The sequence below is a fragment of the Mizuhopecten yessoensis genome, unplaced genomic scaffold (assembly GCF_002113885.1).
Source record: "Mizuhopecten yessoensis strain PY_sf001 unplaced genomic scaffold, ASM211388v2 scaffold716295, whole genome shotgun sequence".
In the NCBI taxonomy this organism is placed as follows: domain Eukaryota; kingdom Metazoa; phylum Mollusca; class Bivalvia; order Pectinida; family Pectinidae; genus Mizuhopecten; species Mizuhopecten yessoensis.
Genome location: NW_018480045.1, coordinates 440524 through 467050, shown reverse-complemented (window position 1 = coordinate 467050; position 26527 = coordinate 440524). Strand labels below are relative to the sequence as shown.

At 37.4% G+C, this 26527-nt stretch overlaps 1 protein-coding gene across 3 annotated transcripts; it reads right to left on the bottom strand.

The window, feature by feature from the left end:
- Window positions 1-1436: 1436 nt before the first annotated feature.
- Window positions 1437-26527, bottom strand: LOC110442734 (hillarin-like). 3 transcript variants are annotated; one of them, XM_021486477.1, is made up of 8 exons: window positions 25951-26527; window positions 9578-9859; window positions 8728-8922; window positions 8243-8416; window positions 7726-7857; window positions 7306-7388; window positions 5677-5820; window positions 1437-5427 (listed from the first exon to the last, which is right to left on the bottom strand). In XM_021486477.1, exons 1-8 carry the CDS (start codon window positions 26365-26367, stop codon window positions 4071-4073), a joined length of 2784 nt encoding a protein of 927 aa, XP_021342152.1. In that variant the 5' UTR covers window positions 26368-26527; the 3' UTR covers window positions 1437-4070. The 3 variants fall into 3 exon arrangements, with proteins under 3 accessions (XP_021342152.1, XP_021342153.1, XP_021342154.1); XM_021486478.1 differs by lacking the exon at window positions 25951-26527 and adding an exon at window positions 13623-13867; XM_021486479.1 differs by lacking the exon at window positions 25951-26527 and adding an exon at window positions 10044-10473.

Here is a 26527-nt window from a genome sequence, read left to right as displayed (position 1 = left end):
TGCTTGAATTTTCAATATTTTAAACATTGTAATCATTTTCTTTTCATTACGAACGACATCTCAACCTTTAAAGGGGCACAACTCGTGCATATTATATTGATTTTGTACATGTAGACTCGTAACAAATACTTGAGCTATCTCTCACCGGCAATCCCACTGAACTCTACGTATTGAGGTGCATGTGTCTGACCGATATACCCGCTGTATACTGACGGTATAATAAATGGTACAATCACCACGACATACGTGTTTATGTTACCCTCCCACACATATCCACCATGTTCAGACTACACCTGGTGTGTTATCATATAAAACAAACATAACGGAAAAATTGTACAGGGAAATCAGTAACATTGTCATTTATGCAAAATTATATAACACATATGTTTAAACAGTGTGTGTAAGTTATTGTTGTTCGCAGCGCTGCATGGTCGCAAATTTAAGGCAAAAAGAAAACTTTTAATACAAGACATTTGTACAAGAAGTTAGTAGCCTAAAACTGGCAGCATTGATAACGATAAAAACAGCTTACTGGATTCGTCTATAGGGGTTGTTTCTAACCGGAGTCATTCGGAACAATGTCATTACATCAGAATGAAATTTTTTATTTAGCGTACATTTCCTCTAGGTAGCTAGCTGTGATATTGCTGGAAATACGGAACCAAAGTTCTAAGTTTTGTAGAATTAGAGTACAGTTAATGTATTGCTGAGGAGATGAAAATGTTAGGTTACATGTAGTTGTGTATAAACATTTTAGCACTATGGAGAGTTTCTTATACTTTAAAGAGCCTAATATCGTCATCCGTATTCAGTGTTACGTGTTGTTGGTTATAAAAATAATATGTCTATTTCTTCACACTTCTAATAGATTTTGTATTTTGTTTATTCTTCAACAGTATTCAGATTGTAAGACGTAAATAGTCCCAAGATCAGTAAACATGGTTACAATTTCGTAAGTAGAAACCATTCATTTTATATTGGAGCCGTGACCAGGATCTTGACGATACTTTGTGGCACTTTTAAACATATCGAAATAACATTTGATAGGCGTAAGGTTAGATTAACCTTTCTACGGCTAATATTGCTAACTGAACCAAACGGGTTGGACTTCAGTTATTACAACATTGCATACACCATTACCATAAAACAGTTCTACAAATCAAATCATTGGTCACAATGAATGCCGTTAATACATTATCTTACGTGTCGTAACAATGTCACTATATGTAGGTTAGTTTTGATGTATTAAACATGATATTCATAGACAATTAACATAATTTCTATTTTTTATTTTTCTCTTAAAAACTTTAAAGCGGTGAATAAATTAATGTAATAATGACGGTAAACTTAAATTGGTTAGTCCGCACTGCTCGTTATAGAGAAACGTCAGTCATATTAAATAATTAGTATGTAGTCAAGCAATAAAAAGACGTATATAGGATAGTATCATATTTATTTTGAATCACATCAAGCAAATCATAACATAGTTTATAAAGCGGTTACTAACATAACAAACGGGTTCCGTTTCTGTACAGTTAGGGTTATATGAGGTATAAGATAGACCATAGACATACACCATATCAGTAAAGCTTTGGAATTTACGTAAATAAATAATATAGGTTTTAACATATAACATATACAACAAACATATTGGTATGATCTTAATTGCGAAGGAATGTAAATCATGAAAGAGCGCTGAACGTTCCGTAGTTCGGTATCTGAGCTAATCAAAATGTCAGCAAGTGTTAATCAACTGCTTAATCAGCATATCAACTGGTAATGTTAATACAAGCTCCATTGTTTACAAATGTAGAATCGACCGCAATTTATAACAATAATGCAAAATGATGGAACTATTTAGCTGATAACATCTGAAGGAGCGAGAGTAAATCTTCTTTCAAAATAGCCACAAAAATGTTTTGGTAAACAAGACAGTGCGTGCGACTTTAAATATTTGTTGTTAGCAGAAATAAATAGCCTTATAAGGTAGAATAGTAGCTTTTACAGTATATTCACTTTAACTATTTTGCTAAGAATTTTATATTATGCCATATTATTATCAATTGAAATTAAATCGTTCCAAGATAGTGTGAGTGTGTAACTTCATTGCATTTTGAAATAACCAAATATTTTGCAAGAGAACTAGGTAGCTATGGGTTGCTCACTATTTGATGATATTCATTACCCGAACTAAGCAACATACGCATTAAATTGATTAATTGTTTTCATTTCACTTTTGAGGACACTATTGGGAAAAAGCCATAGGAACGTTTTGGTTCACCTGATATTGAAAACACTAAAACAGTTTTATATTGACTAATTCATCTATTTTACTTAATTAATAACATCAGAAGGAACAGGAGTAAATCTTCTTTCAAAAGAGCCCCAAACCATCTAAGAAAGCGAGTGTGATTATCAATAGTGACATATTTGTTTCTAATAGAGCGATTGTTTTAGTACTAATTATTGTAAGACAAGTGAAATGTGATATTTTATTCAATGTATATTTTAACAGTTTTATGCATGATGTAAATCTAGATATATTGTAACAGAATTAATTGCAGGTTTGTTTTTATATAGAAAAGTATTACAATGTATCTTTGATGCATAAAAATGAGTTGAATTATGTTGTTCAATTCCCACCGGCGATGCCATATGATTGATTAAATGTGAAATGAAAAACATTGGCAGTTTTAGCAGGAACTTAATCAATATAGCAGATTTACCGGTATGTAGATACACTATTCAAACTCACGGCGTTGATGTTGACACATAGATGCATGGTTGTAGATAGCCTTAATGAAAATGCCATAATGCACAATGTTTGACAAGAAAATGGAATGTTAGCTCACTATAATGTACAACATTTTCATTTGTTTGTGTTTATAATGATAAACAGAAGTATGTGGTATTACTGATGGTATTACAAACAAGTACAACATTCCTACCAAACACTTAAACCTACACTTATATATTAACTCTAATCACATGGATATTTCAGCGACAGTTTGCAACATGTGTATATACTTTAGTTAGGTGATTCAGACCATCTTATATCAACACGTACATATTATATATATAATGTGATCTACGACTACCTAAATGCTGCCTTTCGAAATTAATCAGATTTGTAATGTTTACAAAATCATACATAGATAAAACATGGAACAAATCCCCAACAATACATATAAGTACACCAGACGTGCCCCAAACATTGACGTTAAGTTAACTGGAGCCAACTCATTTAGAAGAAATACAGACTAAACTTAATGTCTGGTAACATTTATAAATTAACTAACAAGAGTTATATATAATGAAGAAAAGCAACTATCACTAGTTCATTAAGACCTTTTTCAAATTATTGGTATTGTTTCCAAATCACCTATTTACACTGGAATGTTCAGTTTTCAACCGGAAACTCCAGCAATATTTAATATGATATCCGAAGTATTGTCATATGAAATGTTTGCCTATGGCGGTCTGTCATGTAATAATCAATGAAAATGTTTCCAATGCGATACCCACATTTTAACTAATGCATTGCATATTTATCCAAGACTACTCATTAGTGCGAAAACCTATTGAAGGTATGGGATGCATCTGCCATTCTACGGAAAAACCTATAATAACTCCAGTTCTATGTTTACCAATGAAATGTCTCATACATCACCAATGATTTCATAATTACCTGAATGCTTTTGACGATAATCGGAAAATAACATTTGCTCTTCTAAAATGCTCAGTCATTAGACAGTTTAAGACAATGTATCGAGTGAATCTACTATTTCGTTGCAAATGTTTAGCAAGCTATATCACAAGTTAAAACAGTAGTTTAGTTTTATAACAGCTGTTTGAAGTCCGGAGATTACCAACAAAGCACTAAAACGGACATTAGTTTTTGTTTACAAAGATCATATAGAATTCCACCGATAAGGAATGTGATAACCGGAAAGCTGAATTTAGGAAAGAACTCCAGATTTCGTATTTCTAGTACTTGTTTTAAGGTGCTACTTATGTACAGCTTGACTGTCATTTGATGACCAGCTGCAAATCCTGACCGTCACAGACATTTATATTTCAGTTTCCGCATCGTCTACCAGTTCGTAGTCAAGAAGGTGCGCAAACAAGGACGAGTCACGCTCATTCGAAAACCGGGCGTATATTTTCGCCGTACACGGTGTACCACCGGTGTTGATGTTTCCCTCAAATGTGAATGCAAGCTTCCGTTTCAGATGATGCCAGATTTCTCCAATCACCAAGAACACCTCTACCGCCTTAGGTACATCCACTCGGAACGTATAACGCTTGTGCGTCATCAAATCACCCGACACTGGCTCATGTAAGGTGCAGCGCTGCCAGCGGTGAAATGTCTTGGGGAATACATTTACGGCTGGGTTAGGTTCTTGGCAGATAATTAAGTAGCGATATGCACAGTCAAGAGTCTGAGCCTCGTTCTCGCCGTCGGCGGCATAGAGCGAGAAAATATAGAACCCTTCCTTCGGACATCTGACCATGTAATTGGCCAGAGCGTCCGTCCTTGACCTTAAGAACACGTAGCGGTCAATGTCTGACACAGAATTGTCACTGACGTCAAAATACTGAAAAGTGTGAGTGAGTTTAATCTTCTCACACAAGCTGTAGCTGATCTCAAGGTTCTCTCCGTTTGACACGATCAGCGGATCTAGTTGATTTTCCTCTTTCATCTTTAATTTCTCCATTACGGGAGTTGGACCATAGAATGGGACTGGTGGATATGGAGGGGAGGCCACACCTAAAATTTGTTTACAGTTCACTAAGAATGAGCACGCGCTCTCCAGACATTCCGACTGCCAGTAGTCTCCCGTGTAAACAGAAAACTGATACAAACCTGTTTTGGGCAAGTTTATGGTAAATATGGCTTCGTTCTTAACCAACCGAAGTAAAGTCCGACCTTCAACTGATTTTGAACTTTCACCGGATTTGTCATAAGGCTCCAGTAACGAGCCGAATCCCAAGATTTTGGGCGTTATCACTCGGATCTCAACCATGCCAGTATCTGTGTTCAATGTAGCACCATAGTTTGAATAAAACTTTAGTCCATAGTTGAAGAATGGCGACTTCACAACTGGCAGATTTTGAAATTCTGAGAATGGCAGAGGAATGTCCATCAGCTGCCAAGCTGAGTCGTCTGGGTAGTGTTGGTAGATGTAGTCCTCAGGATCCGTTAGGAAATAAAACTCATCGTACTTGTGGAACATTTGAGGCAGGTCGTCCTTGTGACCTGTCACATGACGCGCTGCCCACGTGCAGTTGACTATTCGCCAGTTTCCATCAATGGCAACAGCTGTCCAAGAGTTCCGGAATGTTGCACCTTCAATGCGCATGCCCGGCTTGTACCCAGCGCCCTTGGAGAATCCCAGTATGATTTCACAGTGGAGTCCGGCAAAGCTGAAATAGTTTTAATATTTCTTATGTTGTTTTAACATACAGACCCCTATAAGGCAATTAGCATCTATTGTTTGAAAAACTTATTCAAAATAATTGCAGAATTATTCACCGTTGTATATTTTGTGTGACGGAGGCAGTCAATGACAACACTGAATTGCATCCTAAAAAAATAAAATTTGCGGGGGGGGGGGGGGGGGAGGTATTGTTGTAGCCGAAACATTACTCAGTAAAAAAAGGAAAGGTACGTACTTGCAGAGTTTTTTGAAGAGCTGATGATAGGTCTCTTTGCCGCTTCGAACCCCCTTCAGTATCGACGCTCTTGCGTTCGGACGGATGATCTCGTGAACATTGTGTTTACCGAGATCTTTGGCGATCACCCACCGGAATAGGGCCCTGTAATCGAGAATAATATGATAATATATCATAACGTAAATTATGTACTACAGCGTGTGGTCAAATAATGTCAAACAGACCATAAACACTAACAAAGCACTATTTTACAAAAGCATTCTTCATGGTCATTTTTATTTGATTCCTTCAGCTTTTTGGTCGAATTTTTATAAACATTCTGCCCACCTTCTGTCATACTAGATGTCCAGTCATCACAAACGTCCAATTGTAAATGTGAAATTGTATGGTCAATCTTCAATTCTGTTTGATGAGTTATATTTCTAGTAGGTTCTGATCAAGTTCTTTCACCTTTAAATTTAACCGGTCAATATCGTTTAAATTTTATTTCATGAAGGCATTTAACGCATCCAGAAATTTACGTCTAAAGCAGTTTTGTACATTTAGTGAACTAATTCAATTTTTTTTTTTTTTGTCGGCTTATTTCCGAAAACCCCCACCTTTTATTCAAAATTTCGTCATGCGCAAAAAGACAAATCATCGTTCCAATAAGGTTTTAGATGTTCCTTACAAGCTTCTGTTGATTTATGTTCATAATCAGCTTGCAATGATGCTTAGCAAATATCTTCATAGTAACAAGTCCGTTTAATTACACAAAGATTTCATTTTAATATTTCCTTATCGTTATACACAATTTGTATATTTTAGAACAACAAAGATATCTTTTGAAGCTTTCTCCCTGTTTTATCTAACATTGATCATTTAAAAACGTAGCCTGACTTTTATTTGTACATTACAAACAATCAGAGGATGTTCGGGAACATTTACAGAATAATCATCTAATACATCATACTATGTCATAAGGTCAAATATGCAGAAGATCCTTACATTCTTACTGTACACTCACAGACAATGTATTTGTACTCCCTTTAAAGAAATGTTTCAACAGCATGGATCTTTCATGATCAACAAAAACGATAGCATATTCCACTGATTTTATTACTAACGTCATCCATCATAAGCTATTTTCTTTTACTCAGGATGCTTTTAATAAGGGCTCTTACAGTAAGGTGACAACTAGATAATCCAGTAGGCCTGGTTGAGGAACGTATATACACACTGAAAGAATAAATACAATTGTCGACGTTCATCTAATCACAGTCCATTGGCTATCAATAGTGATTTTTTGAACTGTAAGTGTGGATTGATACTAAAAATCATCCTCCTTCTCTGCAACTACATTTATAACGATATGGATCAATATCGTATACCGGATTAGCCATAGCTGAATACGTGGAAACGAAGAAATGTATATTAACATGGTTTTCTTTGGTTCTTGACAGGGAAAATTTGTTTCATTCTAAAGGTCAACCTAGACAAGGTAGTCCATCTTTATGCAGTTCTGTACATGGGACTTTAAGTTCACCTTTAAACCATTTACCTGAACAGCTTTATATGTACCAGATATTCTGTAATTACCGACAGAATCCTTTAAGTTTACTCCTAAAACGTTAACCTACAGAAGTTTACCTGGCTTTCTGAAGTTCGTTTGCACAGTCCCGTGTGAGATCTCTCACTAGTTCTGTAAAGCTTCCATATTCTGTTTTTGCAATCTGAAAAATAAAGAAATCCTCATCTAAAAAAGATGTTCTCTTTTGTCATCACTTATACAACATATCAAACCTTTCTTGCAAACTATGGTCTGGTGCTAGTGCAAAATGTACGCTTGAAAAGAAATAACATGTTGTCATGTTTAATACTTATTCAATAATTACTGTGAAAAAATGGTAATCAATGTACCAATTTACAGAAATGATATATTGGGCAACACCTGTTTGAAAATTGTGTATATCATTGTTTTGTAATTTTCAAAATCTAGTTCGTGGACTACATTTAACTCCTGTCAATGCGTTAAGCTACAGGCCCTTTGTTACTTATGGGAGTCCTCACCTCTATTGCTCGTTTGTCAATGGCTTCAAACTGTGCCGGACTAGAGTAAAGTTGTGCTTTTTTGCTTTCAGGGGGAACAACTGCTGGTCTCATTGTGTGGTCAAAGAGGGCGCTGCGGTCCAACACTCTATCCTTGAAATAAAATGGCATTAGATTATAGCTAAATTGAAATCGGTCGTAAAGGTTTATGATGTTATGGCACCAGGTCAATATATGTTACATTGATTTGCGAATACGAATTTTACCAATACGGACCTGGTTATCATAATTGACCGTAAATAAGGAATGCTTTCAAATTAAGAAATAAAAAATATCCCTTCACATAATATGTACACTAGTGATGTACGGTGAAATTTCATTATATAGCTAACATATAATAAAGCATTCGAATGCATGTAAATATTACATTGCCACAGACAGAAATGCTATTTACGTTACTTTTTCCCTGTCCTGTTTGCACAATATGTGCACGAACATCACTGATTGTGATTTACCCTTTTCATCTATTTGGGCTAACCTTCTCGGCGATGAGCTGCATCATTTCCATGCCGTGTCGCTCCAACATCTTGGCTGACCTCGTTTTCTCCTCTGTGGCAATTTTGTCTATCATGGTCTTCATCTGGTCCTCACGTGACTTGTTGAAATGTTCCTCTATCCTCTCCCGCTCGACCATCAGGTTCGGGGACTGACCCTGTTGTGGTTAAAACAAGAATTTATTGATAAATATAGGCTCCAAAGGTCAACTTGTGACCATAATGTACAGTTGGTGAGAGAGACACTTTGAAAACATGAACACTTTACTTGCATTTAGACACAGCAAACCTTCTTCCGACTTTAACCTTTGGCAACTTCACATCTGCATGATGCTGTGTCATTCATGTTTGACATTCAGTGTATAATACCAAATTGTTAAAGGTACGTTCACCCGAGTGTTGGTTCCGTTCAACGTCCGTAGGTCTTATCACAACGTTTCCCAAATCTACAGCTAATGAAGTGACTCACCTGTAGGCGCATCTGTTCGAAGGCTGACAGTAGTTCCATTGCGGCCACTTCCTTTTCCTGACCGATACTCTCGTCAAGTCGACGCATCTCTTTCTCCCGTTCCTCCAACAGGAAGCGTTGAAGCCGGTCCTCTTCCTCGCGGTGCCGCTGTTCCAATGTGGCCTGAGACGAGAACACCCCAGTATCACTGAAGTCCTGTGTCGAAAACAATATAAAATCAAAATGAATTTAGTGTATTTTAGGACAATTTCACATACATTATCATTTTCGGACAACATGCCTGTACGTAGGTATGAAATAGCTATATAGTGTATGCTGTTAAATGTAACATCTTTCAACAAAGCTTTAAGCCTTCGCTTTTTCATTCATCAATTTGAGCATCTGAGCAACAATTGTGTGTATTCTTTGTTTTACATCCTAGCAACAGCCGAGGTCAGATGACGTCGATGTCCACATCTGAAACAGCCGTGGTCACATGATAAAGATGCACAATCACTCACGGCACAGTTTTGGCTCCATCACACTTAAAGGTCACACAATGGACACAAGAGTTTTAGACAATAGACTGACCAGAGTTGTCTACATGTAGACAACATACAAACCAAACATACCAATGTAAACAGGCTGGCTGATGTAGGTACAGAGAAAACAGACTGACCATTACAAATACATGTCTACGGTACACTGTGAGAGGAGACAAAGAACAGACGTGTAACAATGTGGCGAGCAGATCGGTGTCGGGATTCCTAAACTAGTGTACATAGATTTAAACCTGTGATTATGCAGATAGCCACACTCATGAAGAGGTCGAGATATATACATCAGGATAATTTTAATGGTGATATTTTACCTGAAAACTTTGTAGTGGTGGTCGGGGGCGCTGGTACCGACTGCCCGACATGTTGCTGTAATCTAGACTGGTGTTATGCATTGTCCCCGACATCCATGTACCATTCATGCTCCGGGGGGTCACACTGACTAGACTTGAATCCGCCGGACTGCTGGCCATTTTTGGAGTCCCCGGGCGAGGGCTGGACCGGGGACTGTTTCTGGGACTAGCTATAGGTCTAGGACTCCCGGCTCCGCTTCGAGACGATGGAAGACTTGGTTGTTTCGTTGACTTTCCTGCAAGCTGTAAAAAGATCCATCAGTAAAAGAAGGTAAGTACAAATATATGATTGTAAGATTAACCAAATAAGTTGAAAAACATCTGTAAAACGACTTATCGCGCTACTGGCGTGCGCATTAACGACCTGGTGATGGTAATTAGTTACGTCCTGTGTTAGAAAACCCTGTCACGTACAGGTTTCGCTCACCTCGTCATGCTACCTGGATTCCTAGCCCGATTTACCTCTGTCCACAACACCTGACTTCGACATTTTGACAAGAGGTTCGTTCTCTAGCTTTGGTAGAGAAGTGCGCTCTACAGCCCTACATCAGATGCCTATTTTTCAAAACGTGTGAAAAAATGATAATCATTTTATATACACAAGCGATAGCAAGAAGGGACACACGATAGTAAGAAGGTTCTCCGTTCTGATTGTTAACTAGCCGTATTTGCACATAGCCTCTTGTTTACATCCCTTGTTTTCCACTTAAATAGTTTATACGCGATCCATGTCAATGTTTTTTATATTATTCTCCAATGAACTAACATTAATAAAAGCAACAATCACTCCGAAAAATTAACCACTGGCATCCTTTGTGGTATACTATCAGAAAACATAAGAACATAAATATTGTTACAGCCGTGTACCGTAAGCTGTGGCGTCTAGCACAGCAACTCGGTAAAGTAACGGACGCGTCACTCACAATGTCAAGGTTACGTACCATGAATGATTAGCGACGCTGATCCCGGCTGACCTTTACCAGGCAAATAGAAGCCGGGTTACATGCCTACGTGCGGGCGAGACCTTTCTGGGAGGAGGGGAACATTATCTTGTCTCAATTCTCGTATGATAGTATTGCATAATTCCTGTTATCATACAGCTCAGGATGATGTACGTTCTGTATCTTCCGAACAAAACACGACACAAAGAGTCTTGATTGACTATTGAATGATGGGTTAATATACGTTTGATCAATATATAAAGAATATTCTGATCTTTAATTACAATCGCAAAATACGGATTTACCGTCCGTGAAAATCAAAAATAACACCATTAGTGTTGATTCACAAGTATTATACATAAATAAGACATCGAAGTACGGCATCATGTTTAACTGGTCGTTACCTTTGTTATGCAACACAAATATACAAACTTTATCAACAAAATGCTAATAACATGTTCAGCCAACGGAATTCACGCGCAGCGTCCCTGACGAAACAAGCTGTGTTATAAAGACATCCACTGTTCCGTATCTCTTGTTTACCTGTAACAGTTAATGTCGTGTGCTATACTCCCGTCTTATCAATATTTCAGTAGCGTGTCACACATCAACAGATTTACAAACACATCTGTGTGACGTGTTTCAGTAAACCTGTATTTAACTCCAGTCAAGTCCATTATATAACCATCAGTTGACGGGATATCAAATACTGCAGGTATTCGTGTCATTTACGACGTAAAACTAGAACAAAATCTTCACCCAATGTTGTATTCTTAAAGCACGAACATCCTTACTTCACGACGAATTCTGTTTGCAGATATTTTTCTGAAACGATGATTTATTTGTTCCTTGTTTACAGAATCTTACTAAACGACATTTCCTTTGCAGATCCTTTTTTCTTTGTTAGCATATTCTTGCCCTTGCGAAATCTTACAAAGTAGCAATTTGTAAAGTTTGGTATTCGATATTTCCTAATAACAGTTTGAAATTCGACATTCCATTGTTTGAAAACCGTGCATATTATCGGGCACGATGTGTTATTGTTTTGAGGCCTAATAGGATAATTATATATGTGATAGTATACACCCGGTAATGTGAATATAGCACAACGAAGTGGAGGATAATAGATCACAGTATCAGTGGAACGGATGGTGTGCAATGATCCTACATGGAAACTGCTTGCAAGAAACCAGAATCTTTCTCTCTCTATTTTCTGTACGAGGTCCATGACAGGAATTTGGAATAGGACGACGTTCTTATGAAAGATTATTTCATTTTAGATATTGTTGTAAGTGAGATCGGAGAATTTTAAACAGGTTTTGGTAAATAATAGCTACGTTTTCCATTTGGAATGGCACCGAATTTCGGCCAAAGAAAAACAACTCGGGTAACAAATCGATATCATGTATATTAAACAATCTACTCAGTATGATAAAAGTTGTGGAGACTTAATATTTTGTAAAACATATTGCACAGAACTTTTCGCTCGGTCTTAAAAATAAAGGTATATAATTATTCATTGTCAATGGTAGGAAATTGTAAATTCATGACCTTGATCGAGTCGAAGAAAGACAAAGACTAACTATATGCCAAAATGCTTTTATAGACACTACGTCACCATACATTGAATTTCATCACGACGAGGATATTTATCAGAAACCTTGAATCTGCTAAAAACCTCAACGTGGAACTGAGTTATTAGTGGAAGCTGTCAGATCAAGGCGTGAACAGAGTTGTACAGTACATCAGATGTTAAAACTGACCTAAGCTGGCGTCCAAAATGTCCGGAGGGGATGACAAAGGTCAGTAGGGACAATGTCTGTCGCCCACGGCCAATCTGACGAGTAATGACGGAGACAAATAATGCCTACGACATGTACTACAGCATTCACTGTTTCCCTACTCATGTATTAATTTCTCGTTTGAGGAAAAATAGTTTTGTAACTTTATGCAAATATACTTATCTGATAAAACAAGTGATGTCCAGACTCCTGGACTCGTTCATGTATATCACTGTCATACCATACAATGCAATATCAAATTGTGTGCATTACAATGTATAAGGCGCGCGCTTACTTTGAAATAGCAAACGTGACTTGTTAGAATGTTTGAGTTGCTTGGCTAATAAACAAGTAAGCGTGAGTCGTCCGGCTTACAACAAAACGGTTCAGATAGATGTATCTGACCATAGAGACGTTAAAAGGAACAAACCTATATCTGCGTTGTTGTTTTGTTTCAATCGGTGGTGTCGAACTATCGTGAAAAAGAGTTCATGACATTGGTAAAACAAAACTCACCATCACGAATTATAAACAAAATCTCATACACAAACGGACAGAGGACACTAATCCTTTTATGTATCCAGCCTTAGTGACCATAGAAAATACAATAAAAGGAATACATGTATTGAGTTCACACAGAACTGTATTCACGAAATCGGCGCTTTCACTTCAAACATCGATGAACTTCGTCCCAGAGCCAAATATAATGGAATAATTAATCTATTTACTAAGAGAAATCTGTCAAGCCGTTTGTTTACAAACAGAACCTCCGACATTGCCATTAAGAAATAGCTTTGTCATACTACTGCTAGATCATCATTGACCTTTCATGTCATGAACATTGCCATGTTGGTATTCATGTTCAGATCTACGAAGGTGCATGTCTGTTTAACGCTCGAACACACTCCCGGAAGTGGTAGTTTAAAAACACGTTAGCACGTGACCTCTTTCAGGATTTAAAATCTTGTTTACGTCTACCTGTGGCCACATACATGCCCGTTCTCGCAATTATTTATACCTAAACAACGTACCTGGTCGGCAAACCTACCTGATTATTGCACGTATCAATATGCTTTATTAAACTACATGGAGTTTCCCAAGCTACCAAGCTTTTATATGACCCAGATTGGATTCGCCATAATACCTGTAGCTATAGGCTAACACATATGTTTATGAATGCTTCACAGGTAAACTTCAATATCTTAACATGGCGTGCCTCCCACCGTGTATTGTATGTGAATAATTCAGGTCACCAGAATGCCTACATGCTGAGTGCATACATACCATATGATGGTGCCGTGTTGTGTCAGGAAAACATGGCGTCTGCAGTCAATGTTTCCACTATGTCATGTCCAAGGTAAAACGTGTAGCCTTGCGTTCTCGTAACGTAAGCTATCAACATGTTATACCTTTAAAGCTGTCGTCAGTAGCCAGCTACCTGACATTCCGATATGGCTGACTGACGCCACACGTATACATACTAACCGCAGACATATATAGCCCAGTGGCTCTGTAAGGTTAGAAAGTACCATATCAAATCATGATCTGCCTTAATCAATGAATAATGTGTCTGTTGATAGTTTGTAGGTCTAGATTGAGTTGTCTTTATCTATTCACTGGGGCCGAATACATGAAATCTATTCACTGGGGTCGAATACATGAAATCTATTCACTGGGGCCGAATACATGAAATCTATTCACTGGGGCCGAATACAAGAGGACATTTTGTTTATGAGGGATTTGTTCATGAGGGAACTTGACAGAATTCCGAAATAATATACTTCTATACTTACACAAGCCCATATCTCTTATGCTTCCCTGTGCTGTATCGACCGCAATACCATAGATATTGACCACTGATAGACATTGCAACAACATAATAGCAAACTGCCCTTGAACTACATACCAGAACGAGGAAAAACATATCTCGTTCATGTAACACTTGTCTCTTGTCTCGTGCTAGGGAATTGGTTTCGAATACTTCCACAGTTTCAAGGACTCCGACTAGATGTAAGACACATGTGTCCACTACATATATAGACCGCAGTAATATGCTGTATGCATTTATAAATTTTATTAATTAATCCATTATACAGCAATAAAAGCACAACATGACACATCGTTAAAACTGGGGCCTATAATTTGTATTAGTAATGATTTAACAAGAAACACATGTCTTAATTCTCCAGCCAGAATCAGACAATTCTTCTGTTTTACAGCCTAAATTGGTGAAAGAAGCGAACACCACTTGCTGACCGATGTTGTATATCGGTATTCCAGACATGGAAGGGAATACAAACGATGGGGGATGTCCAATCAACGTAAGATCAATGAGGATTGACAGACACTCGCCGTTGTCCGTGCTCCGGTGATAATTGGGTAAGATTGTGCCAGTCGGACATTTCCGAAAACAATCTACTCAACAGATGCTCGGTCGGAACTGTCTAATCCGATGATTTTCGCCCGGCATTGACCCATAATTGGCCAGAGGTCCATGGTCATGGCTCTCTCGTACAATCATGTCTAGTTTGATATAAATCTACGTAGGCCGTCACCACTTTCTACACGACAGACGCAGATCTTAAACCACATGTCGATAGCGTTTGTATCGTTCACAGGTTTTTTCTCAATTACAAAGAATTTAATTATCTCAATACGAGGATTACTTTGTATTGTTCTTATTTTATGATACCATTAACATGATCAATTTCATCCCATTGTCAAGTCTGAGCTTCTAACCAATACTTCTATATGTCAACATTGCTGCTATGTTAGTCTATTAACGAAGTGGTACCATGCTCCCCATTCCACAACCAAAAAAAGTTATCTGCGCATTAGGAAGCGACTAGAACATTTTTGAACTCTGGCCTTTATTTGAAAGTGAATTTAGCAGTAACATATATTTGATTATATATCGTAACGCTAGTTTTAAAGCCTTTTATTAGTTTGGATACAATAGCATTGATAATTAAGGAAAGGATTAAAGGATTAAACAAATTAGAAACGAAGATGGTGAAAGCCGGACAGACGCAATGCCAGATGAGATGAAGGAAGATGGATATCAACGACACGAGCGCACTTGGTGCCCAAAATGTTGGATACTATAACAAATATAGGTGTCTCAGTGACTACAGAATCGATACTTGAACAGACACCAACAACAACAACACCATCAGATGTCTATGTTCCACAATCACCACCAGTGAAAACAATATTGACATGTCATCAAAATGACCTAATGTAGATCTATCCCTTTTAACACAGGTATACCTCAACCAAACAGCGGTTCTCACATTATTCTGTGGAATATCTGCTTTAACAAAAGATCGGATTCCTAATCCTATCAAATACAGTGCTGCCTTCCTTTTAAAAAAGCCAGAACCAGTTTATTCAGTGATAAAATAGTGTGACAGTGGAGATGATATTGAAACGCAAACAAAAGAATGGATAATGTTTTGAAGTAATGAAAGTTGATGTTTGGGATAAAGCGTTCCCTAGAGAAAGGTACTTATAATTTTATAATCAAACTAGGAGACACTGGGATAAGTATAATCTCATTTACGTGTCACATACAGTTGTATTAAATTCTCTTTACAAATATCTCTGTGATCCTAGGAAATAGTAGCTCCGAGAACAAAAACACACATCACAACAAGTGCACATCATGTGAAATGAAAAATAATATTGTATTGTCAATTGTTAATACTTTATATAATGTTGCTTTTTTTTCATTTTGACTCGTAAATAAATATCATTTAATCACTTGAGCCAAAATATAGAAAATGATGAATAATCAAGAATTTGAAAGTTATACATTAACTGTAAGACATCACACCCGAGTCGACAGAATTGTCCATGGAGTAAGGTTTTTTCTGTAAAGTTTATTCAAGCGTATGTTAGATTCAGTGAGATTCCCACGGTGATAATGTAGGCAATCCACATAAACTTATATCCGGCACAAAATATACCCAGGAGATCGACCTACATAACCATGTGTATGGTAAAATCGACCTTCTTTACTCGATATCTATATATGGTAGCCTAGGTGTATGGACGTTTCATCATTAAAACTAGGATGATAAACAGTAATCTGGGGTTAAATGTAACTTGGATTGATATATTTTATTGTGATATAAATCTAAATGTATGGTAAGAGACACTGCATTTTCCCTCAATACGTGTACAATACATTTTAAGCACACAAACCCATCCCTAAAAGATAAACCTCTATGTGCTGTATGCTTTGTTTAGTTGCCTTCCTATATACTACTTATACTAATTATACCCTACGAATCATGGTAAAATTACACATCTATCGATGGTTTCCCACGAACAGTTTAGATTTATGTCTGTATTTAAGTTCTTTATATAGAACATGCCGCGACTATCCTCCTTATTCCATATGTAACTGGTTCTCTAAACGTTTGATCCCGGTGTGCTTAAAGTAAAGAGCTTTGTATGAGCACTTTGATATCAAGCTTCCTAATAATATATATGTAATATGTTAAGAGTGATAAGTGTTGTAGTATCAGAAAAGAGACGCATACATTATACAGTATCGTCTCTGTTAAAATCAAAATGTATGCTAACATTGAATTAGAGTGCTACGGAGTAATCAATAGTGCTACAAAGAAAATAGTGCTAAAATAAAACATGGAACGTGAAAGGTGAGTAAAGAGCTGACAGTACAACATATTGTGCTGACAAGAAAATAGTGCTAAAATAAAACATAGAACGTGAAAGGTGAAGTAAAAAGAGCTAACGGTTGAACAGAATGCTAATGGTGAAATAAAGCGCTAATAGTGCAATATACTGCTAACAGGAAAACAGTGCTACTAAAATACAGTACGGTAAAGGAGAATGCTTACAGTGAAATGAAGAGCTAACAGTACAACATATTGTGCTGACAAGAAAATAGTTCTAAAATAAACTACATAACGCTAACGGTTGAACAGAATGCTAACAGTGAAATAAAGTGCAATACACTGCTTATAAGAAAATAGTGCTAAAATAAAATATAGAACGCTAAAGATTAAATAAAGCGCTAACGGTTTAACAGAATGCTAACAGTTAAACAATGTGTTAACTGAAAAAGAGTGGTAGTTGTGAAACAAATGCTAACAGTAGAAAAGAATGATAACATATACATATACTATTTGGAGTTTTTCAGCATGATGGATATCTATATGCTAACAGAAAAAGGAGAAGGTAAATTGGATGTTTCTTCCCCTTTGGAGCCAGGAAAATAAGTAGATATATCTATTTGACAAATTTTGAAACGTAATGTCCAACTGTTGTGTACCATCTGCGTAACATCGAGCTTGAAAACTTATTACTTATGAACTTGCCCCTTAACAATTTTCATTTTAGCTTGATTGAACCTCGCTCAAATGAAAATAAAAACGTTATAAGAACGGAAACTCCCTAATAGTAGCGAAATGATATTCAGCCATTGGTACAACAGATTAATATCCGTACAAACACATGTCAACGGGTTTGTCTTGTTTACAGAGATTGTGCATGTCACAATCTTCAGCGTTATCCGATACCCGGTCTACATGTTTTAGTTTCCATGGCAACCAACCCTCGTGGTAAAACCAATGTCGCTGACGCTAGCACCACTGACAAGATGGCCGATATGAATATTGCAAAAGATGCACATGTTTTCATTCTGTTCATGTAACTATGGTAACCTTTCTATTATATTAGGTGCGTCTGTAGTGCGTGTTGTCGTTGAAGGCAGGCCTGCCGACGTTTAGGTAAAAATCTATACAATCAATTTGCATTATCAGATCGCTGGCCAATGCTTTGTTTATTTTAATTACAAGGTTGTAGTACCGCCAATATGGTATTGATAGTGTATTACCTGCTGGTATGGACATGCTACTGATAAGGCTCCCGTCATTCTTTTCATCCAAACAGATAAACGGAAACTGCTCTACTTGATTTAGACATAACAGGATTACCTTCCTCAGAATAGACTAATTCTTTAAAATGGATACTGTATACAAATATGGAAGCAAGCATAACCAGGGATGGTGTCAAAGCTACCTAACGCTCGCCTGCTTATGAATAATGCCTAACCCACAAAACATTAACTTGGTGGTTCGGGATGAAAAATTCAAAACACTTCAAGGCGAAAAACTTATTATTTCAGAGATACCTTCATACAACATACTGACATCCTGTATCTTGTATGAATGATATATGAATAGCAAGCCTCTATAAAAATTAACGCTGAAGACGCTCATGCCAGGAGTAAAGTAGTTGTTCTCTGTTCTTCGAGCAGGAGAGCTGAAAGAGCGTGATCACAACCCTATCAAGTGGGTCTTTTTGGTCAGTACGAAAGGAGAAAATGTATGCAATGAATGATACGCTGCGAACTGCATATTTACACTGACAAAGTAAAAAAAAAATGTTATGGGACCTGACGCGAATATATCGTTAAGAATCCTACAAAACATTACATGTTTAAAGCATCACCGGTTAACTGTCCCTTTAAGTGTAATACACACAGGGATTATTAAAAGATATTCCGACATTAACACGATATCTAATACCAGATTCCTGGCCCCAGTGACCCTAGACATTGTATCGGGAACACGATACAGTGGATTCAGCGGACCTGTATACAATACTGTGATCTAGTGGCTGTCAACAGATTTATAAATAGGACAAACATACATCAGATGAAGCATGTTAGTAACCGAATTCTGTCACATTAACTCGTCAACGCATTAATATTTATTATTAATAAAGCCATCGGGACATTTGACAAAACACACGCGTTTACTTGACATATCGTAAACATTGGCACTTTAAGGGAACAGACATTAAAATTTCAGATTTTTTTCTACCTTATATTTACAGCAGCCTGCTCCTACCTGAATTAGTAAAAGTAATTCCTTATTGAAATAGGGAAAACATCCTTCACTTCCTTCATTCTAAAGAAATTAAAACACTTTTTTTTGCTAGCTAAGCAGCCTTTTTTGGCTTATAAATGGATGTATGATCATCCAAGTAAACCCCTATCGAAATATTTAATTAATCCCAAAGTATTCCGATATCATAATTGTTTCTTTAATTCATCCGGACATTGCACCATCACCACAGCTTCCGAGTTCACACTAGTGGTATAGCACCGTCTTGTCTGGTTCTAAGTTCAGAGTTCACACTAGTGGTATAGCACCGTCTTGTCTGGTTCTAAGTTCAGAGTTCACACTAGTGGTATAGCACCGTCTTGTCTGGTTTATAAGTTCAGAATGACGACAGGTCCCATGTCTCATTCCAATGCAATTTCGCGTTGGTAACAGACCCAGTTAACTAAGTTGCCTGATTTCACATTCGTTATATCATCAGGGTTATAACAATCCCCATGTTCTAAGGTTCATTCATGACAAAAGATCATCGGGCAATTTTCAAATGACAAATGAAATTTTTTTACACGTTTATCTAGAAATAATTAGAACATATTATGGCATTCATACGTACATAACAACACATATTTATTGTTTTTAATGAAATGTTGCATCATTGCATTCGATATCAAATTTACCAGTACAAAGTAGGATAAGCTAGGTCTATAGCACAATAAAATATCTATAACCAGTTTTAAATGTAGGTGTATACTTATTGTTTAATTTCGTGCAACAAAACATTTACGTGCGAAACATGCATTAAACATCATTATTCACGTGTTTTACTATAGTGTGTATCAGCACAAGTAGGACATACATAGCTAATATTACGTTTCAAAAGAGCATGCCAAACGCCCATGGAACCTAGAGACAAATCTTGCACTGAGCACAGTAAAACTGAGTTAAGATTTACATTGTTTACTAAGTAATATTTAATCATAATTCAAGAAAGAATATTTTTGGTCCTAGCAAATTCAAACGCAGACAAATCTGACATATATCCTTATGAGGACATCAGCTTCTATTGACCGTTATCTGATGTAAAGTAAAAGAGAAAAGTTTTCAGGGAAAAAAGATTGACGTGCAATTTCATAGAACAGCAGTCAACTCCCAAAACTGATAAAGAAAGCTGATAGATTTACGTGTGTGCACGCCGTGGGAAACGTTAGGGAGATTGTCATTTAAAGAAAGACGTTCTCGCCTTAGGTTTGTAACCGCAGCTTCTAAATAATCACTTGAAACAGTGTCGCTCCGTCCTTTCCACTTTCAGACGAAGTCTCGTGAATATATGGCCTGCACCTAATCCAGGGACTAGACCAGGACACTAATACAAGTCCAATCCGTATTTACTTCTATACATTGATCATGGCCGAAGCCTGCTGAAGAGGGTTGGGGCAAGAGAGCAATTTACGCCGACTTACTGACCTTTTCTGGCTGTCATTGCTTAAAATGATATGTACAGCTTCTGTGGAGCGAAGCCCTCCAGACTCCCTATCAGGGTTTCACCCAAGGACCCCACCTTCAATATGCAGACTACGGTCATGTTGATTATCGTTTTCACTCTATTTCCTCCTCTCCTATTTCCTACTTTGACACAACGAGACGACTATAACACATACGACAAGGGGTCCTACATTTAAGACTATTTGACACATAAGAAGCCGGCAACTGGTTACGAAGCAGCTTCGTCGGAAACAAGCAATCATATCTTCTTGGTTGGCTTCTTAATTAAATTATTCAACCATTGACAATTTGTGGTGACGCTAACCGGTGCTAATTTGTCTCAGACACCAGATGACACTGTGATAACTCTTATCCGCAACTGGGTCAATTTCCGATATTTCCGGTGTATCATTATGAAATGCTACCTTGCTACCGGTACTTTGATCAGACAACATTGGGAAGTTATGTCTAAAACAAAAGTATCGATCAAAATTCCACAAAAAAGGAAACCATTTGGTCCTTTTCGTGATGTTTTGTCCTTGCTCATTGCTTGGAATTCATCCACAGAGGTCAATACAAACGTGCACGAAGGTCGCCAGGTGCAGCCCCAGTGTGACCCAGTGACAAGATAATGTCTAACTAAAAGCCTCAATGTCTAATTTAAACAGATGAAGTGAGGACGTCTTGATTAGAATCGAAATCCCTACCGGTATAACCGAGTCTGGTCAAACAAGTGCACCCCTTGTTATGACTCACGTTGTTGACGATATCTGTTAGAAATATCAATAATTCTAATTTCAGTAGCTTTGATGAAAATGGCTTCTCCATAACGATAATCATGACACATGACACACAAAAAAAATTAAACGAAAAATTATAACTTGATTAGAAAATGTTTGCAGTTTCCTCAATCCACGAGATACGATATACGACTGCATGCTGCCATGCCCATTGGTAATCAAGCTTCTATCGAAACTGAAAATCTTTGTTTTTTCTTTTTTTCTTTTTCATTTAATTGGAAATAGCAAATCCTATTTGGGCTTTTAACAAGTTTAATATAAATGTATACACATATTTTAATCAAACTTAATAACGTGTTATGAAATTGGTTTTGATTTGAAAGAATATTGACGAATGGTCGGACTCAAGCCTTGCCCATGACATCGACCAATCATTAGGTTCACCATCGAAGACAGAAGAACATACACTTAAGACAGTAGTATAGCTCTAAATAAACTACAGTACGGGTCTAATAAGATATCTTGAACGTTATGCAGTATCACATGCAATCTGATTTTAAGATGTAAGCCAAAAATGTACATTAATGCTGTGTAGAGGCGAGATTTTTTATCTACAAACATACTGAAAATAAATCTTATTGATTTTTGTTCATTCTTATAAAAGAACTATTATACGATGTTTAGACAATTTCTGTACAATAAATGTAAATTATGTCCTTGATTTCAATTGATACATAACCGTCCTTTGTATCTAAAACGGCTGTGACGTCACAAGAGTGGCGACAGATGGAGCAGCTGCTTGTTCAGGTCAAAGTTCAATATGCAAATTAAAAGTTGAGTATTCATATCACAGTCCTATAATGAAATGGTATCAGATACACGTCTTTGTGTCCTATCAGAGGTTGCGAGTCAACAAACCCCTACGTAACGCAATAGATTGGGTATTGCCGAGGATGGTACAACACTATCAAACAATACCCCTAATGATCAGCATTTCATATTCTTGAGATGTTTTAGCCAAACAATGAGACAGCTTAAGATTGTGTAAATTAATTAAAGAAATGTCTTGGATTTTTTAAATATTTTTCTAGAGAAGCTTTTCATGACCGGTTAGTCATGCCAACCGTCGCCTTTGTACACGTTCGACCAGGAGAATCGTCCGTGAATCTGGCCAAGAACTTTAATTATTTGATAATCTCGTGTATGTGAAATATGACATTTTTAATCGTTTGTGTTCGTGGAGATGACTGTATCATCTGAGTAATACAACACTTGGTATCGACATAGACCTATCAACAGCGGGAGACGACTAGGACGATCTTGACTTGAGCAACGTGTACAGTATATAGACACGGTGTTTATACATGTACCTAGGTACACGTACATGTTAATTTAAGTTTGATTCAGAATAACAAATCGTATTATCACATATTCAGCAGATAAATAACCCACACATTAAACGTCCCGCGATTAAAATCCAGCGATCAAATCCCTTTAACGATTATTTGTGCCATTAAACTTGGCCGTTCCATTCATCACGATCACAATGGAAAGACTAAATTGGCGATTTATAGGAATTGAGGGTGTACGTTATTTCAAATAACTCCTATAAGGTCATGTGACCCCATAAAAGGGTCAATTGTGGTCATAATCCAGGAAGAGTTTAGTGGTTAACACCGATGACATGACAAGAGGCTGAGGTGAAGTAATAATGGCGACATTTTGATATTCGTATACCGCTGCATTCTATTACTTTGCTCGACTGGTCCCGACTCTATAGCCTTAAATAGTTAAACAAACTCGAATAATTGGATGTCTGATTCTAAGTTCTCAAACTACGGGGAGATCAGATAGTAGTAAAATGCAGGAAATTCTTTATAAAAAACTGAATGTGGCCAGTCTGTTACTTAGCATACTTAACTGCGAGCAAAGTAACACTCACGAATGGACAAATACGTAAGCAAACAACAATGAATCACGACGAGTTTATCTCTATAAAGGTTATTCATTGAAGTTATTTTTGTCACAAATACTTCCACGGTTTATCATTATTTACATTACCAGATCTGAGTTATGCACGGAAGGTCGGGTACAGATCGTGCCTATATTTTATATACTACCTGTTATTATACCAGGGGTGGTGTGGAACGATTCATGTCCTTGCGGTTTGTAAACACGATATAAATATTTATAGTCTACAGCATTTCCTGTAACATGCGTAAACAAGCAGGGTATTTCAAAATTTTACAGTTCATCCAGTTTTTTCGCGTTAAAATGTTTGCGAGTAGATTGTTGGATCAATTTATATAACCGATGTATTAAATAGTCTCGGTCTGACGCCACTACATCATGATCGCGCTCGTCGTGAAGCTGAAATGACAAAACAAGCTCAAGATTCTTGTTCATTACTTGGGGTGAAGACATTTGTTTCAACTTAGCTTTAAAGGCATGCGCCTGCATGTACACCATGATTGCAAGTACGTTTCATTATGTAATGTTACGGCTTGAAACGTATCGAAATAGCCTCGTTCAAGTTAATGTTCTGTATTACCATAAGTTTAAACAAATATTCACCTGTAAAATCTAATAGAATTTGATAGCGTTATTGTACGTGCATCCAAAGTAAACTAGAAAATACTCGTATACCGGTAAAATCACAGGTGTAAAAGCGTGTCTTTGTAAAGTGTATGATGTAATACATGTAGTATAGTTTTATACCAACTGGCCTGGGGGTCAGTGATGTGTGGTGACGGATCACATAATTTTCATTATCGATTCTATTGGACAGTTGACCAATAAAAGTACAGTTGACCATTTATCGTATGTAATAAACATCAAAGCAATACAAGACCGCTGATGATTGCAAATATTGATATCAGTGGTGGTTAAACAAAAACTATTAAGTTTTATAATTACTATTTAAGTGTATATATATGTATATGACCACAACATAGTAGGGATAAAAACGGAGAACAGATACAAGACACGTGACAGTGACTGACAATATTAATAGTGTATTACCGCACAACGATGGTAGCAAGATAGGCATGTCGGCACCAGGTGGGAGAAGTGTATACATGTCCTCTTACCTGTACGGTATATATTATATATCCGAATGTGACGGCCATCAGAGGAGAACTGATCAATACACAAACGTTACCTTTAATAGGGAGGGGTCATCCGAGGTCAGGTATACTGTCTCTGTTCTATTATGATCACCTTTACCAGACACCTATATGATGTCTTGTATACAAGTTTCAGGTATCAAGTAATATTATACATAATTATATCGAATAGTAAATATTTTTAAAGAAATTGTTCAATGGTAATGGACCTGAAAATCTGGCGTCTTACACACAGGGACCTCGGAAATTGTTAATGCTGTGTTTTGACCTACATCATGTAAACGAATGTGTTCAGAGTTGTAGGAGGTTAGGTTGAAGTCTCAATAAAATATACCATCATTGGGGCCGGGGGTTAGTATTGTTACCGAGTATTTTGCTGATCTAAACCTTAGCCACGTCTAATATAACACTCCACACATCAGGGTAGGTCAATATACAGTCTAAAAATAATTCCTCGTGTCCCTGTAAGTGCGATCTTACATGCACACTAAACAACGCCTAACAAGCCTGAGTCGAGGCTATATTTCATGTGCATGCAAATCAAATGTCTGTGAATTCGAACTTGACATGTTACAGGAGGCCTGAACCTCGAGGTTCGCAGACATTTCGGGGTCACTTTAGACAGGCGGTCGTTAAAGAAAGGTTGACGTTATATACAGGTAATCATGTTGATCAGTTTAAGTGTCGGATTTAGCATACCTGTGATACCAGGTATAGAGTACCAATATAGAAGGCGGACAGATAACGTTGTTGACCGGTTACATACCTTACCTGATAAAAACTCCAGGTAAACATTTCAGTGACGTGGTGCTACAGGTATGTCTGTATTTCATCACAACCAATGAAAACATCAGTACAATACGTATAAATAAATACAGTAAAAAATGAAAAGGCTTATAAAAGATTCCACTGTCATTATACGTTTTTACACTCACATTTCGAATCTAACCCCAAGATCGTGACATTTATATCGAATGGGTGGGTAGGTCCGGTTTCGTGTCATCAGAGGTATACACGCATGTTATTTAGAGTCTTATATGTTGTAAGTGGTATTCAGCAGGTATAGAGTGGGTCAGGCTCTAGACGAGCGCTTTTATGCATAAACTAGGTTTAAAATGTATGAGGTTGTATATATAATTAGCCTTGATAATGACACTACAAATGGGATCAGATACAAGTAAGATTGTTTTCCAGTGTTGTACTCCGTCACATCACGGAATTAGAATTCTAAGTCCGTGGTCACATTTAGCAACCATTAATGTTCATACATGCATTTAATCACATTACGTGATTTAATACACACGTCATGTATCAGGGTATACCTATCAATCCCTAAGATACCCGGGTTGATATAACACCACGTGCGTAACGTGTTATAAGTACCTACCTGAATGACGTGCTGACTACCCCCCGGGGGTAGGGCGTGTGTGACGTCGATGGGCTGCCCCTCCGCCTGGATTTGACGGATGCCCTTACCCACGTGGGTTTTACAATACACCTCCTTATCGTTTGTGCCATTGGCATCGTTCCTATAAAACGTCTGCATGGTCAGAGGAATTCCACACACACGACATCGGAAACACTGTCTGTGGAACAGTACCCCGACATTGACTTGTTCGTGGATGGGGGTGGATTTGTAACACCTGTGGCAGGGGTCCACTGCTGCGGGGTAGGCAGCTCGGTCAAATTTAAACTCGTACAATGTCGCCCTCTCATACGTAAAAGCATACGAGTAAGTTCCGTCATCTCGTTTTCCTTCTCTGACATCAATCCGGACCGGAACGTCCGATTCTTCTCCTGACATTATAAATCCGTAGGTGAAAATCACACAAAATCTCCAATTTTACACAAATTTCTAACAGCATCCGTCATGTTTACATGGCGTTACGTGGTTAAGATGTATACTCTAGGAACTGTATACAGGTAAACCTCACAGGTAGGTCCACATATACGTACGAATGGTG

What these genes read in the sequence shown, in the direction of transcription:
- LOC110442734 (XM_021486477.1), bottom strand. Translation starts at nt 26,367, where the DNA reads ATGTCAGGAGAAGAATCGGACGTTCCGGTCCGGATTGATGTCAGAGAA. An exon ending in TTGACAAACGAGCAATAGAG is followed by an intron (nt 7,389 to 7,725) that starts GTGAGGACTCCC and finishes TTTATTTTTCAG; the next exon opens with ATTGCAAAAACAGAATATGG. An exon ending in CTCTTCAAAAAACTCTGCAA is followed by an intron (nt 5,428 to 5,676) that starts GTACGTACCTTT and finishes AAACTATTTCAG; the next exon opens with CTTTGCCGGACTCCACTGTG.